Source organism: Engystomops pustulosus, chromosome 4 (genome assembly GCF_040894005.1).
Source record: "Engystomops pustulosus chromosome 4, aEngPut4.maternal, whole genome shotgun sequence".
Classification (NCBI taxonomy): Eukaryota; Metazoa; Chordata; class Amphibia; order Anura; family Leptodactylidae; genus Engystomops; species Engystomops pustulosus.
The window spans coordinates 9,045,340-9,058,250 of NC_092414.1; the positions used below are offsets into that span (position 1 = coordinate 9,045,340).

The following is a 12,911-nucleotide window of genomic DNA, read 5'->3' on the forward strand; positions in this document are numbered from 1 at the left end:
GAAGTAACAAGTAAATATATTTTATTTCATCTACAACACAGAATCTGTACAAGGACAGTGACATCTGCACAAGTCACACCGCAAGATTACCGCACACGACGCTAAGGACCAGACTGAGGGAACCAAATACACGCGTTCTACCTGGTCCTTAAAGGGAAGGGGGGGATGTACCGTGGTGATGGGTCCTGGAAAGTAGACAATCCCTTTAACCTGACGGGAAGGGCCCAGAGGAATCTGGTGGTTTAGTGGGTAAAACCTGGTGACCGGTCCTCATTAAAGGGATTTTCTGGGTTCATATAGACTGTTACCAATCAACAGAGGGAGTAGACAGCGCCGTGCTGTGTGTGGTGGCGGAACAGAGTCACTGCAGCTTCTATTCAGATTACTAGGGGCTGACCTGCAGTAACCTGGTCTGACCACTACAAAGGGAACGGTGCTATTTGCTTCCTGTACCATCCTGCGTTGCTGACAATCTACAGGGGGCGCTAAAACACCACCTCTGGCATATTTCTTACCCCTAATTTAACTGCAAAATTCCCCCAATGCCTCTTCTAAAGCTGAACAACCCCGCTAAGGTTAGGAGCCATCCAATATGGCCGCCCCCATCAGACCTGAAAGGCTGTCACCCAGCTTTCCAAAAGCCCTGCGTGGCAGTATTATTGGAGCACAAGGTATAGCAATGCTCTGGACATTCAGGACTGTAGGAAAGTTGGGTGACTACTGTCCAGACCTGAAAAGAGAAGGGAATGTATCTTTAAAAACTATTCTCTCTGGACACTTTGTGGCAGCCATGCTGGTTATCACCCAACTTTCCCAAAAACTAATGACTTGATATTGACTTTCAGGTTACACTGAACATTTTCTCCACACAGCGCCACACCTGTCCATGCCAAGTACTGCAGCTCCATCCTATTCACTGAAAGCTGCAATACCGTACATGACCTGTAGCCAGGGGAGGCGCTGTTTTTTTTTTTTTTACTAAAGAACATAACTTTTTACTAAATTCACGACATTATGGTGTCCGAGCGCTAATGCGTCGATGAATGCGATGGTCATCTCATGTCCCACGGGTCACATGATAAAAGAAGAAAATACATCATTTTGCTTTAATAAAATAGCACTTTTAGGTTTTCAAGTAAAATATTGGTTTCCTATAAATCATCGGCGCCACCTGGTGTGCGAGTAGTAAAATGACATCTCCATCCTGTGCACAGGCGGAGGAGAGGGCAGTTCTCCAGTGTAACACTAGAGGGCGGCAGAGTCCAGGACACATCTCATCCCAGGGATTTACATTGTACCAGAACCTCAGCTCTTCCGCAGGTTGTGATCGTTGCTGGGGATGAGGACGGAGAGAGAGGGGATCTCCTGCGCCTCCTCCGTCCTGAGGCTGAGGAACGACTCCCGCGTGATCTGCAGGATTTCCCGTAATCCACGATTCTCGCGCTGCCGGAGGAGAAAGAAAAATACAAGTCACCGCAACACAAGGAAAACCCAGAAATTACTACAACTACTACCACCACCATCATCATCAGTACTACTACTATCATCATCATCAGTACTACTACTATCATCATCATCAGTACTACTACTATCACCATCATCAGTACTACTACTATCACCATCATCAGTACTACTACTTTCACCATCATCAGTACTACTACTTTCACCATCATCAGTACTACTACTTTCACCATCATCATCAGTACTACTACACCTCCACTCACCTCCAGCTTCAGGATCCGGTCATATTCCCCATTACCAAACTGTTCATCAAGTTCAATGGCGCGTTTCATCACCGCCGTCATCTCCGAGATCTTATCCACATGAGACTGCAAATCCTATAACAACCAGAAGGGGGCAGTATTATAGTAGTTATATTCCTGTACATAGGGGCCAGTATTATAGTAGTTATATCCCTGTACATAAGGGGCAGTATTATAGTAGTTATATACCTGTACATAGGGGGCAGTATTATAGTAGTTATATTCCTGTACATAGGGGGCAGTATTATAGTAGTTATATTCTTGTATATAGGGGGCAGTATTATAGTAGTTATATTCCTGTACATAGGGGGCAGTGTTATAGTAGTTATATTCCTGTACATAGGGGGCAGTATTATAGTAGTTATATACCTGTACATAGGGGGCAGTATTATAGTAGTTATATTCTTGTACATAGGGGGCAGTATTATAGTAGTTATATTCTTGTACATAGGGGGCAGTATTATAGTAGTTATATTCCTGTACATAGGGGGCAGTATTATAGTAGTTATATTCCTGTACATAGGGGGCAGTGTTATAGTAGTTATATTCCTGTACATAGGGGGCAGTATTATAGTAGTTATATACCTGTACATAGGGGGCAGTATTATAGTAGTTATATTCTTGTACATAGGGGGCAGTATTATAGTAGTTATATTCTTGTACATAGGGGGCAGTATTATAGTAGTTATATTCCTGTACATAGGGGGCAGTATTATAGTAGTTATATTCCTGTACATAGGGGGCAGTGTTATAGTAGTTATATTCCTGTACATAGGGGGCAGTATTATAGTAGTTATATACCTGTACATAGGGGGCAGTATTATAGTAGTTATATTCTTGTACATAGGGGGCAGTATTATAGTAGTTATATTCTTGTACATAGGGGGCAGTATTATAGTAGTTATATTCCTGTACATAGGGGGCAGTATTATAGTAGTTATATTCCTGTACATAGGGGGCAGTATTATAGTAGTTATATTCCTGTACATAGGGGGCAGTATTGTAGTAGTTATATTCCTGTACATAGGGGGCAGTATTATAGTAGTTATATTCCTGTACATAGGGGGCAGTATTATAGTAGTTATATTCCTGTACATAGGGGGCAGTATTATAGTAGTTATATTCCTGCACATAGGGGGCAGTATTATAGTAGTTATATTCCTGTACATAGGGGGCAGTATTATAGTAGTTATATTCTTGTACATAGGGGGCAGTATTATAGTAGTTATATTCTTGTACATAGGGGGCGGTATTATAGTAGTTATATTCTTGTACATAGGGGGCGGTATTATAGTAGTTATATTCTTGTACATAGGGGGCGGTATTATAGTAGTTATATTCTTGTACATAGGGGGCAGTATTATAGTAGTTATATTCCTGTACATAGGGGGCAGTATTATAGTAGTTATATTCCTGTACATAGGGGGCAGTATTATAGTAGTTATATTCTTGTACATAGGGGGCAGTGTTATAGTAGTTATATTCTTGTACATAGGGGGCAGTATTATAGTAGTTATATTCCTGTACATAGGGGGCAGTATTATAGTAGTTATATTCCTGTACATAGGGGGCAGTATTATAGTAGTTATATCCTTGTACATAGGGGGCAGTATTATAGTAGTTATATTCTTGTACATAGGGGGCAGTATTATAGTAGTTATATTCTTGTACATAGGGGGCAGTATTATAGTAGTTATATTCCTGTACATAGGGGGCAGTATTATAGTAGTTATATTCTTGTACATAGGGGGCAGTATTATAGTCGTTATATTCTTGTACATAGGGGGCAGTATTATAGTAGTTATATTCCTGTACATAGGGGGCAGTATTATAGTAGTTATATTCTTGTACATAGGGGGCAGTATTATAGTAGTTATATTCCTGTACATAGGGGGCAGTATTATAGTAGTTATATTCCTGTACATAGGGGGCAGTATTATAGTAGTTATATTCTTGTACATAGGGGGCAGTATTATAGTAGTTATATTCCTGTACATAGGGGGCAGTATTATAGTAGTTATATTCCTGTACATAGGGGGCAGTATTATAGTAGTTATATTCTTGTACATAGGGGGCAGTATTATAGTAATTATAGTCTTGTACATAGGGGGCAGTATTATAGTAGTTATATTCCTGTACATAGGGGCAGTATTATAGTAGTTATATTCTTGTACATAGGGGGCAGTATTATAGTAGTTATATTCTTGTACATAGGGGGCAGTATTATAGTAGTTATATTCTTGTACATAGGGGGCAGTATTATAGTAATTATATTCCTGTACATAGGGGGTGGTATTATAGTAGTTATATTCCTGTACATAGGGGGCAGTATTATAGTAGTTATATTCTTGTACATAGGGGGCAGTATTATAGTAGTTATATTCTTGTACATAGGGGGCAGTATTATAGTAGTTATATTCTTGTACATAGGGGGCAGTATTATAGTAGTTATATTCCTGTACATAGGGGGCAGTATCACCTTTGAGTGCTGATCCTTCAGTTTGTTGATGATCCCGGGGTCGTCCTTCTTGCTGGCCATGAGGAGGCGGAACATTTGCTCTCTGTATTTGCTCATTATTAGCTCCAGTGCAGACTGATGTTCCTCTAGGGAGGTGCGGAGCTCTGTTAGGAGCACAGAGGGGTCAGGGGTCACACTATGGTCTGTGATGGAAAAGTTGTCTCTAACATTTTTGGTTCTGGTTCTTCTCCAGTCACTGACCTTTATTCTCCTGCTGCAGCTCCCGGATCTGCCGGTTCTCCTGCTGAATCCCCAGCACCAGTGTGGACCTCGGCCGGTGCCTCGCCACCTCGTTCAGCTCCTGGATCTCGTCCTGGTACTGAGACCATAACAAGAATTGGGGCTTTTAATCCAAAATAGCGCCACACCAGTCCACAGGTTATGTGAGGTACTGCAGCTTAACCCTATTCACTGCAAAGAAGGTGAACTGTAATACTACACAAAACCTACACACAGGGGGCGCTGTGCTACAGCCTGATAGAGACCGGGGTGACCTCCCTACAAATAGGGTGACAGATGTATGGCATACAGAATGAACCGGCTATAAATGATCACATTAGACCAATGATGTCCCCTCCCCTATAGCTGATCATATAATGATGTCAGGACCCCCCTCCTTATAAATAATCACACAATGATGTCAGAAACCCCCTATAACTGATCATATAATGATGTCAGGACCCTCCTCTCTCCTATAACTGATCACACAATGATGTCAGGACCCCCCTTCCTATAACTGATCATACAATGATGTCAGGACCCCCCTTCCTATAACTGATCATACAATGATGCCAGTACTCCCCTCTCCCCCATAACTGATCACACAATGATGTCAGGACCCCCCCCTCCCTATAACTGATCACACAAGGATGTCAGGACCCCCCTGCCTATAAATGATCACACGATGTCAGGACCCCCCTCCCTTCAACGGACCACACAAAGATGTCAGGAACCCACCTCAGTATAACTGATCACACAATGATGTCAGGACCCCCTCCCTATAAATGATCACACAATGATGTCAGGACCCCCTCCCTATAAATGATCACACAATGATGTCAGGACTCCCCTCCCTATAAATGATCACACAATGATGTCAGGACTCCCCTCCCTATAAATGATCACACAAGGATGTCAGGACCCCCCCCCCCCTCCCTATAACTGATCACACAATGATGTCAGGACTCCCCTCCCCCCTATAGCTGATCACACAATGATGTCAGGACCCCCCTCCCTATAACTGATCACACAATGATGTCAGGACCCCCCTCCCTATAACTGATCACACAATGATGTCAGAACCCCCCCCTCCCTATAACTGATCACACAATGATGTCAGGACCCCCCCTCCCTATAACTGATCACACAATGATGTCAGAACCCCCCCTCCCTATAACTGATCACACAATGATGTCAGGACCCCCATCCCTATAACTGATCACACAATGATGTCAGAACCCCCCCTCCCTATAACTGATCACACAATGATGTCAGGACCCCCCCTCCCTATAACTGATCACACAATGATGTCAGGACCCCCCTCCCTATAACTGATCACACAATAATGTCAGGACCCCCCCTCCCTATAACTGATCACACAATGATGTCAGGACCCCCATCCCTATAACTGATCACATAATGATATCAGGACTCCCCTCCCTATAACTGATCACACAATAATGTCAGGACCCCCACACCTGCTTCATGGCCTCCACCCTCTTGTTCAGCACGGTGGTCTGCTCGATGAGGGACTCGGCGGTGCCGTCGTGTTCCCGTAATCTCTCCACCAGTAACTTGGCATCGGACAAAACCTTCTCAATGGTGCAAGTCATGTTCCTGGAGGGGGTAGACCACAAAGTGGAGTCAGCGAACTGGGGTCCCCCACTACACCAGAGCAGTCCCCCCATCACGGGAGGTAGCGACCCCGGTGATTAGTGGGGTCCGGGAGGTCAGAACCAAAAAGAAAAAGCCCCTCAACCCCCATTATTAGTCTGAGATCCCCCCAGAGATAAGATTATTGGAGCAGAGAGTAGATCCCGTGGTAGTCGTAGTCAGATCCTGTACATAGGGGAGGGGGACCTAACCCCTCATAGATATCGGGGGCCTGGCATAGGATTTTTGGGGTTACCTTGTCCTTGCAGTTCAGTGCAGCCGGATACACAATGTTATTGGGCGATGGGAGGATCTATGAAGGGTTAAAGTGTAGTCGTAGTCAGATCCTGTACATAGGGGAGGGGGCTACATCCGCACACACAATGTTATTGGGGTCAGTATTGGGGTACAGGGGGCGGGGTGTGCGCTGCTTGTCCTCCCGGTTACCATTCCCCGTTGTCCTCCGCTCACATCCGGCCTCGGATAACCCGTCGCAGCCTCCGCTGCTAACCACGCCCACCTCTCGTGACGTCACTACCCCGCGCCGCTGTCAGGCGAGCGGAAGTGTACAGTGGACCCTCCAGTGCGCCTGCGCCGCAGCCCGCCCGTGACGTTGGATGGATGTACGGCGAGCGGACTGGACCAAAAACAAGAAAGAGCAAATCTCCAAAGCGCTGTCTATGGGCCCGGGCCTGTGAGAGCGCGGGGAGCCCCGAGGAGACCCCCAGAGTGTGAGGCCTGGGATACAATGTGACCCCCTCTGTGTGCTGCACCGCCCGGGAGCTCTGAGCAGGTGATTAGATACCTCTGTGATACATTGTATCTCCTCCTGTTGTGTTGCTTGTTGTTACATTGTTGCACCTGTGTTCATATTTCCTATTATTTGCATATTACAGTCTATAGACCCCGCCCTCCTGTATATAATCGGGGTCTTCTCCCTCCAATGACCCAGGATATCCGTGGAATCACGTGATTTGCGCATTACTCTAGAAATCTGCTATAAATCGCCAACCTCCCGAAATCTGATGACGCCCCGTGAGAATGGCGAACGACTGTTTTACACGTTTTTTTCCCAAAACTTCACAGACGCCCATTCCCCCTGTGTGTAGCAGTCGCTGTTGCTTTGTGTTGGAGATCAGAGGGTTAATCGGCAGCTTCAGGATCATCATTTCCGATCCTTCTGGGCATCTTCAGCTTTCCTTAGATCCTGAATGGCGAAGTTCTAGAATCTTTACTTCTCATAGTGTCTCATTGGTTGTCACCCAGCTTTCCCATATCCCAGAATAGCTGCGTCTCTCACTCTTGTCCAGGGCGGTGATGGTGAAAGGCTGAATTGGATTTGGTTTAGAGATTACAAATCTGTTAAAGGGAATTGGTTGATCTCCCGAGTCACATATTTGAGTCATTTCATGTCCGTTCTTAAAGGGATTTATTCTTTATTTATATAGCGCCTACAGATTACGCAGCGCTGCACAGAACTTTGGCAAATTTTTTTTTTTTTTGGAGTGTGGGAGGAAACCGGAGCACCCGGAGGAAACCCACGCAAACCCGGAGAGAACATACAAACTCTTTGCAGATGTCGCCCTGAGTGGTACTTAAACCCAGGTCCCCAGCGCTGCAAGACAGAAGCGCAACTACTCAGCTTTTCTGAGACCCCTTTAAAGAAGATCAAATGTCAAAGTCCATCCTGAGAAACCAGCGGCGTTTCCTCATAGATCCGGGCACCGGGACTGTGGTATCTTCTTATATTAGTTTCCATTGCCTCTTTCCTTCCTTCTAACATCAAATTTTATAATTATACTACAAAAAAACTGAAGGGCTCTGGGGGCATTACCAGAGCCCCTCCATACTGTAGTTTCACAGGCTGTTAAAATGAGCAGAATGTTTCATGCTCCCTCTTCTTTCTCGCTCCTCCTTTTTCTTGTGAAATCTACAAGCAGGGGGAGGGGAAACCTGCTCTGCTCATTGTAACAGCCTGTGAGAGAGGCTCCCCAGAGCCCTTCTGGCTCATTAGCATAATTTTAAAGTTGATTTTAGAAGGCAGGAGGCCATGGATAAGAACTTTAAGAAGATTCCCACAGTCCCAGTGCCTGGATCCATGAGGAATGTCTCTGGTTTATCAAGATGGATTTAGGACTAAGAAGAGAAGGTTTTTATTCCTGTGTTCCCCTCCGACCCTTGACCTGTGGCTTCTCCTTCCATCAGGTTCTTAGATTCTTAGGACCTGAGTTCTTGGTTCTCATTCACATATAACTCACTAGTTGTGTTCTCCATTGTGATCGGGACTTGATATGTATTGGGAAGGAGCCCAGCACAGGACCCTATGACCACGCCCACAATGCGGCAGGGGTCTCATTTGCATAAAAATGGGTTGTCCCCCTCCCTGCAGTCACGCCATAGATAGTTAGGCTTCTGAAGAGGGCGTCACCTGTAATAATAGTTTTCTAGGCCGGACATGGACCTCACTCTCCTGTTGATACTTTTTCCCCCAGGAGACAAGATGAAGGCGTTTTCGGAGTCCCACAAGACGGTGTTTGTGGTGGACCGCTGCCCGTACATGGCAGAATCCTGCCGGCAGCACGTGGAATTCGATATGTTGACCAAAAACCGCACCCAAGGAATCATCCCGCTGGCCCCCATCTCCAAGTCCCTGTGGACGTGCGCCATAGAGGCTTCCATGGAATATTGCCGGATCATGTACGATATATTTCCCTTCAAGAAACTGGTAAGGATGGAGGACAGGGGTCCGGGGGGTCCTCACTGTGGGTTATAATGTGACCTGTTATTAACCCCTTCACCACTGCCATTCAGCTATATACATCCTATTCCCACATGTCCTGTGCAGATACCACGTATATACACGTCAAGGCAGTGTCTCGTGGTCATGTCTCCTGCATTGTGCCATCTACAAACACAAACATCCCCCAATTCTGTTTCACCTCGAAACACACCCTGATACAATGTTAAAGGAGACACCAGAACTCTGTTTCTAGGTGCTACGGTTCTGTAGATATTATAGTTGTCAGCTGAAGGAAAAAGTACATGCACCCTCTGCCTCTGTCTGTGAACCTGGAAAGTGTTGGCAGATTGCACATGTTTATAACATATTGCTCTGAAGGTTTATGCAATTTTTACTTTTTATTAACTCCTTAATTACCGCCTGGGACTCGATCACAGTCTGACTTGGCACTAACATACGGGATTGGAAAAGCTGATGTGGTGTTTAAAGAAAATCTACTATTTCATGTATTATTAAGCAAACATACCTTGAGAATGCTGTAGCGACACTGATGCAGAAACATATCTTGTTTAATCCCTGAGCTGAGTGGTTTTGCTGAAAAAACAATTATAAAATTATGATAATTAAGCTCTGGGGCTTCTCCTCTCACATTAAGTATGCACTGCACCAGAGAATGATGTCACCACTGTGTTGTGCCTGACAGGCGGAAGTAATCAATCGCTGCACCATCCCCCAGCTGCTGTGTATGTGTCATCCAGCTCAGATTGATTAGTCCTGTCTGAACAGTTCAGAAAGCTCAGTGTAATGTGTTTATGTATGGCAACCAGCAGCACCCAGCTTTCCCAGGGGCCTGAATGTTATTAAACAAGATATGTTTCTGCATCAGTGTAGCTACAGCATTCTCAAGGTATGTTTGCTTCATAATGCATGAAATCAAATAATAGATTTCCTTTAAGGCTCCAGCGGCGCCCCTCGGCTCAAATCGCGGGGTACCAATGGCCTGTTGGGGAATATATGATGCTTCACATTAATTATGCAAATGCATTATTATAAGAGATCAAACCATCTCATGTCGTCTTGTGGGGAAAAAGTGATATTAAAAAAATCAACAATTTTTTTTAAATTTATATATAAAATTTTTTTTTAAAAAAAGGCTACAAAACTAACTTTAACCCCTTCCCAACATTTGGCATAATAGTACTGCCTGGAGGGAGGTGCGTTCCCGCATCATGCAGTACTTTTACATCAAGCTTCTGGCACTAGAAGCTGCGAGTGTCAGCTGTATGTTACAGCTGACACCCGACTCTATCACCCACAATGTGTTACATTACACAGTGAAATACATCTGTATTGCACTGTATTGGGTGAAGAAAAGCTTGTAAAATGAAAAAAAAAAGTTTAACCCTTTCACGACCCGTGACGTAATAGCACGTCACGGGTCGGCCGCGGGTGCATGGAGAGGGCTCACGCGCTGAGCCCTCTCCATAGCCGGTAAGTCTTTGCTGCATATTGCAGCAAAGGCTTACCGGTAACACCCGCGATCGGTGCTAGCACCGATCGCGGGTGTTTTCACCTCGATCGCCGCCGGCATCTTTTCGAGGATCGCCGCTCCCCGTGACATCATCGGGGAGCGGCGATCCGTCGCCATGGTAACCTCGGGTCTCGCGAAGACCCGAGGCTACTTCAGGTTAACCCATGCATTACAATGTGCTATCAGCACATTGTAATGTATGAGTAGTAAAATCCCCTTTTACTGCCATACTGTAGTATGGCAGTATATGATAGGATCGTGCAGACCCCCTAGGGTTAAAGTACCCTAGGGAGTCTGAAAAGTACTAAAAATAAAAATAAAAAAAAGTTAAAAAAAAAAAAAATTATAATAAAAAACCCTAAAAATTCAAATCACCCCCTTTCCCTAGAACTGATATAAATATAAATAAACAGTAAAAATCATAAACACATCAGGTATCGACACGTCCGAAAATGCCCGATCTATCAAAATATGATAACGGTTTTTCACTGCGTTTAATTCCGTAACGGAAAATCGCGCCCAAAGTCGAAAATGGCACTTTTTTTGTCATTTAAAAAAATTAAAAAATTCTATAAAAAGTGATCACAAGGTCGAACAGTCCTAAAATTGATAACATTGTAAATGTCATCAAAATCCGCAAAAAACGACACCACCCACAGCTCAGTACACCAAAGTATAAAAAAGTTATTAGCGCCAGAAGATGGCAAAATCCCCCCAAAAATTTTTGTACAGGAGGTTTTAATTTTTTTAAATGTATGAAAACATTATAAAACCTATACAAATTTGGTATCCCCGTAATCGTACCGACCCAAAAAATAAAGTAGACATGTCATTTGGGGCGCACAGTGAAATCCAAGCCCACAAGAAGGCGGCACAAATGCGTTTTTTTACCAATTTCACTGCATTTGGAATTTTTTTCCTGCTTCCTAGTACACGGCATGGAATATTCAATACCGTCTCTATGAAGTGCATTTTGTTACGCAGAAAATAAGCCGTCACACAGCTCTGTACATGGAAAAATAAAAAAGTTATGGATTTTTGATCATGGGGAGTAAAAAATGAAAATGAAAAAACAAAAAAGGGCCAGGTCCTGAAAGGGTTAAAACACTTAATAAACACTTTTTAATAAAAATAATTTATTAAATGAAGTTAAAGTCCCCTAAACACAAACATTCCCTTTACATACCTAATAAAGTAAAAAAAAAAAACAACACAAAATCACCAAAAAACCCCCACATATTTGATATTTGGTATCACCGCGTCCGTAACAATCTGTACAATTAACTCCGAAATATTATTGGATCCGCTTTGTGAGCGCCGAAACCTGAACCGCCGAAAACTTGCCAAAAATGTTCATTTTTCATAAAATCCCTTCACAGAAATATTCTAAAAAAGTAATCAAAAAAAGTTACGTGCACCAAAATAGCACCACTGAAAAGGACAACCCAACAGGTAAAAGATAAGCCCTAAACCAGCTCTGCCAGCCAAAAAATATTATGTGTCCGAAAAGATGGCGATACGAAAATCAATGAGATTTTCTATATATTATGGTAATTTTTTTAGTAAAATTGTAAAAATATATTTTAAAAAAACTGTATAAATGAGGTATCAGCGTAATCGTAGTGATCTATAGGATAAAGGTAATGTAGTATTTTTAGTGTATGGTAAATTCCCCCAAAAAATACAAAAAAGAAATGAAACCAAAATTGACGGTTTCCCTTTCTCCCGACGTTCAAGAGTTAATAAAATCTTATCAATAAATTAATGAGCCACTAAAATCAAGTATTTGTAAAGTGCGTCTCATGCCGCAAAAGAAATAAGCCCCTTATGTCCCAACAGCCCAAAAAAATAAACATTGTATAAGCCAATAAAAAGTGACAATGTATAACCTGCTGTGAATGGCGCAGCTTCCCCCCTCCATATATGGGGGATTGTTATACACGGGAGAAATTGGGGATGTGAAACTTTGTGGAGTTTTTTCGTATTTTATCCAATTTGTACATTTTCTTTTGAAAAACGCATTCAATTAGCCCCAAAAAATTGTAAAATTTCAAAATTGCATCCGGTTTTGTTTTATCCCCTGTAAAACGATTAAACGGTTAACAAACTTCATGAAAGTTGTTTTGCGTACGTTGAGGGGTGTACCTTATATACTCGAGTATAAGCCTAGTTTTTCAGCACAAAAAATGTGCTGAAAACCCCAAACTCGGCTTATACTCGAGTCAAAAAAATAAATATATCTAAACTCACCTTTCCGGTGACCCCTGTATATCTTCTGTGCGATCTGTCCGGCAGCGGCGGCAGGCTATATACACTGGGGCAGGGTCTGGCTGGCTATATACACTGGGGCAGGGTCTGGCTGGCTATATACACTGGGGCAGGGTCTGGCTGGCTATATACACTGGGGCAGGGGCTGGCAGGCTATATACACTGGGGCAGGGTCTGGCTGGCTATATACACTGGGGCAGGGGCTGGCTGGCTATATAC

General features: G+C 43.6%; 2 protein-coding genes across 4 annotated transcripts in view; one reads left to right on the top strand and one right to left on the bottom strand.

Annotated features, from left to right (window-relative positions):
* Window positions 1–6,742, bottom strand: FGFR1OP2 (FGFR1 oncogene partner 2). 2 transcript variants are annotated; one of them, XM_072145068.1, is made up of 6 exons: window positions 6,601–6,742; window positions 5,979–6,117; window positions 4,483–4,600; window positions 4,243–4,385; window positions 1,725–1,838; window positions 1–1,443 (listed from the first exon to the last, which is right to left on the bottom strand). In XM_072145068.1, the coding sequence occupies exons 2-6, from the start codon at window positions 6,111–6,113 to the stop codon at window positions 1,306–1,308; spliced, it is 648 nt and encodes a 215-aa protein (XP_072001169.1). In that variant the 5' UTR covers window positions 6,114–6,117; window positions 6,601–6,742; the 3' UTR covers window positions 1–1,305. The 2 variants fall into 2 exon arrangements, with proteins under 2 accessions (XP_072001169.1, XP_072001170.1); XM_072145069.1 differs by lacking the exon at window positions 6,601–6,742 and adding an exon at window positions 6,410–6,592.
* Window positions 6,700–12,911, top strand: part of INTS13 (integrator complex subunit 13) — a 21,701-nt gene continuing 15,489 nt past the window's right edge. The window contains exons 1-2 of one of the 2 annotated variants that reach the window (XM_072145066.1): window positions 6,700–6,946; window positions 8,646–8,878. In XM_072145066.1, the coding sequence (XP_072001167.1) occupies window positions 8,654–8,878 (225 nt within the window). In that variant the 5' untranslated portion in view covers window positions 6,700–6,946; window positions 8,646–8,653. The remainder of the gene's footprint in view (window positions 6,947–8,645; window positions 8,879–12,911) is intronic. The other variant, XM_072145067.1, reaches the window with a different exon arrangement.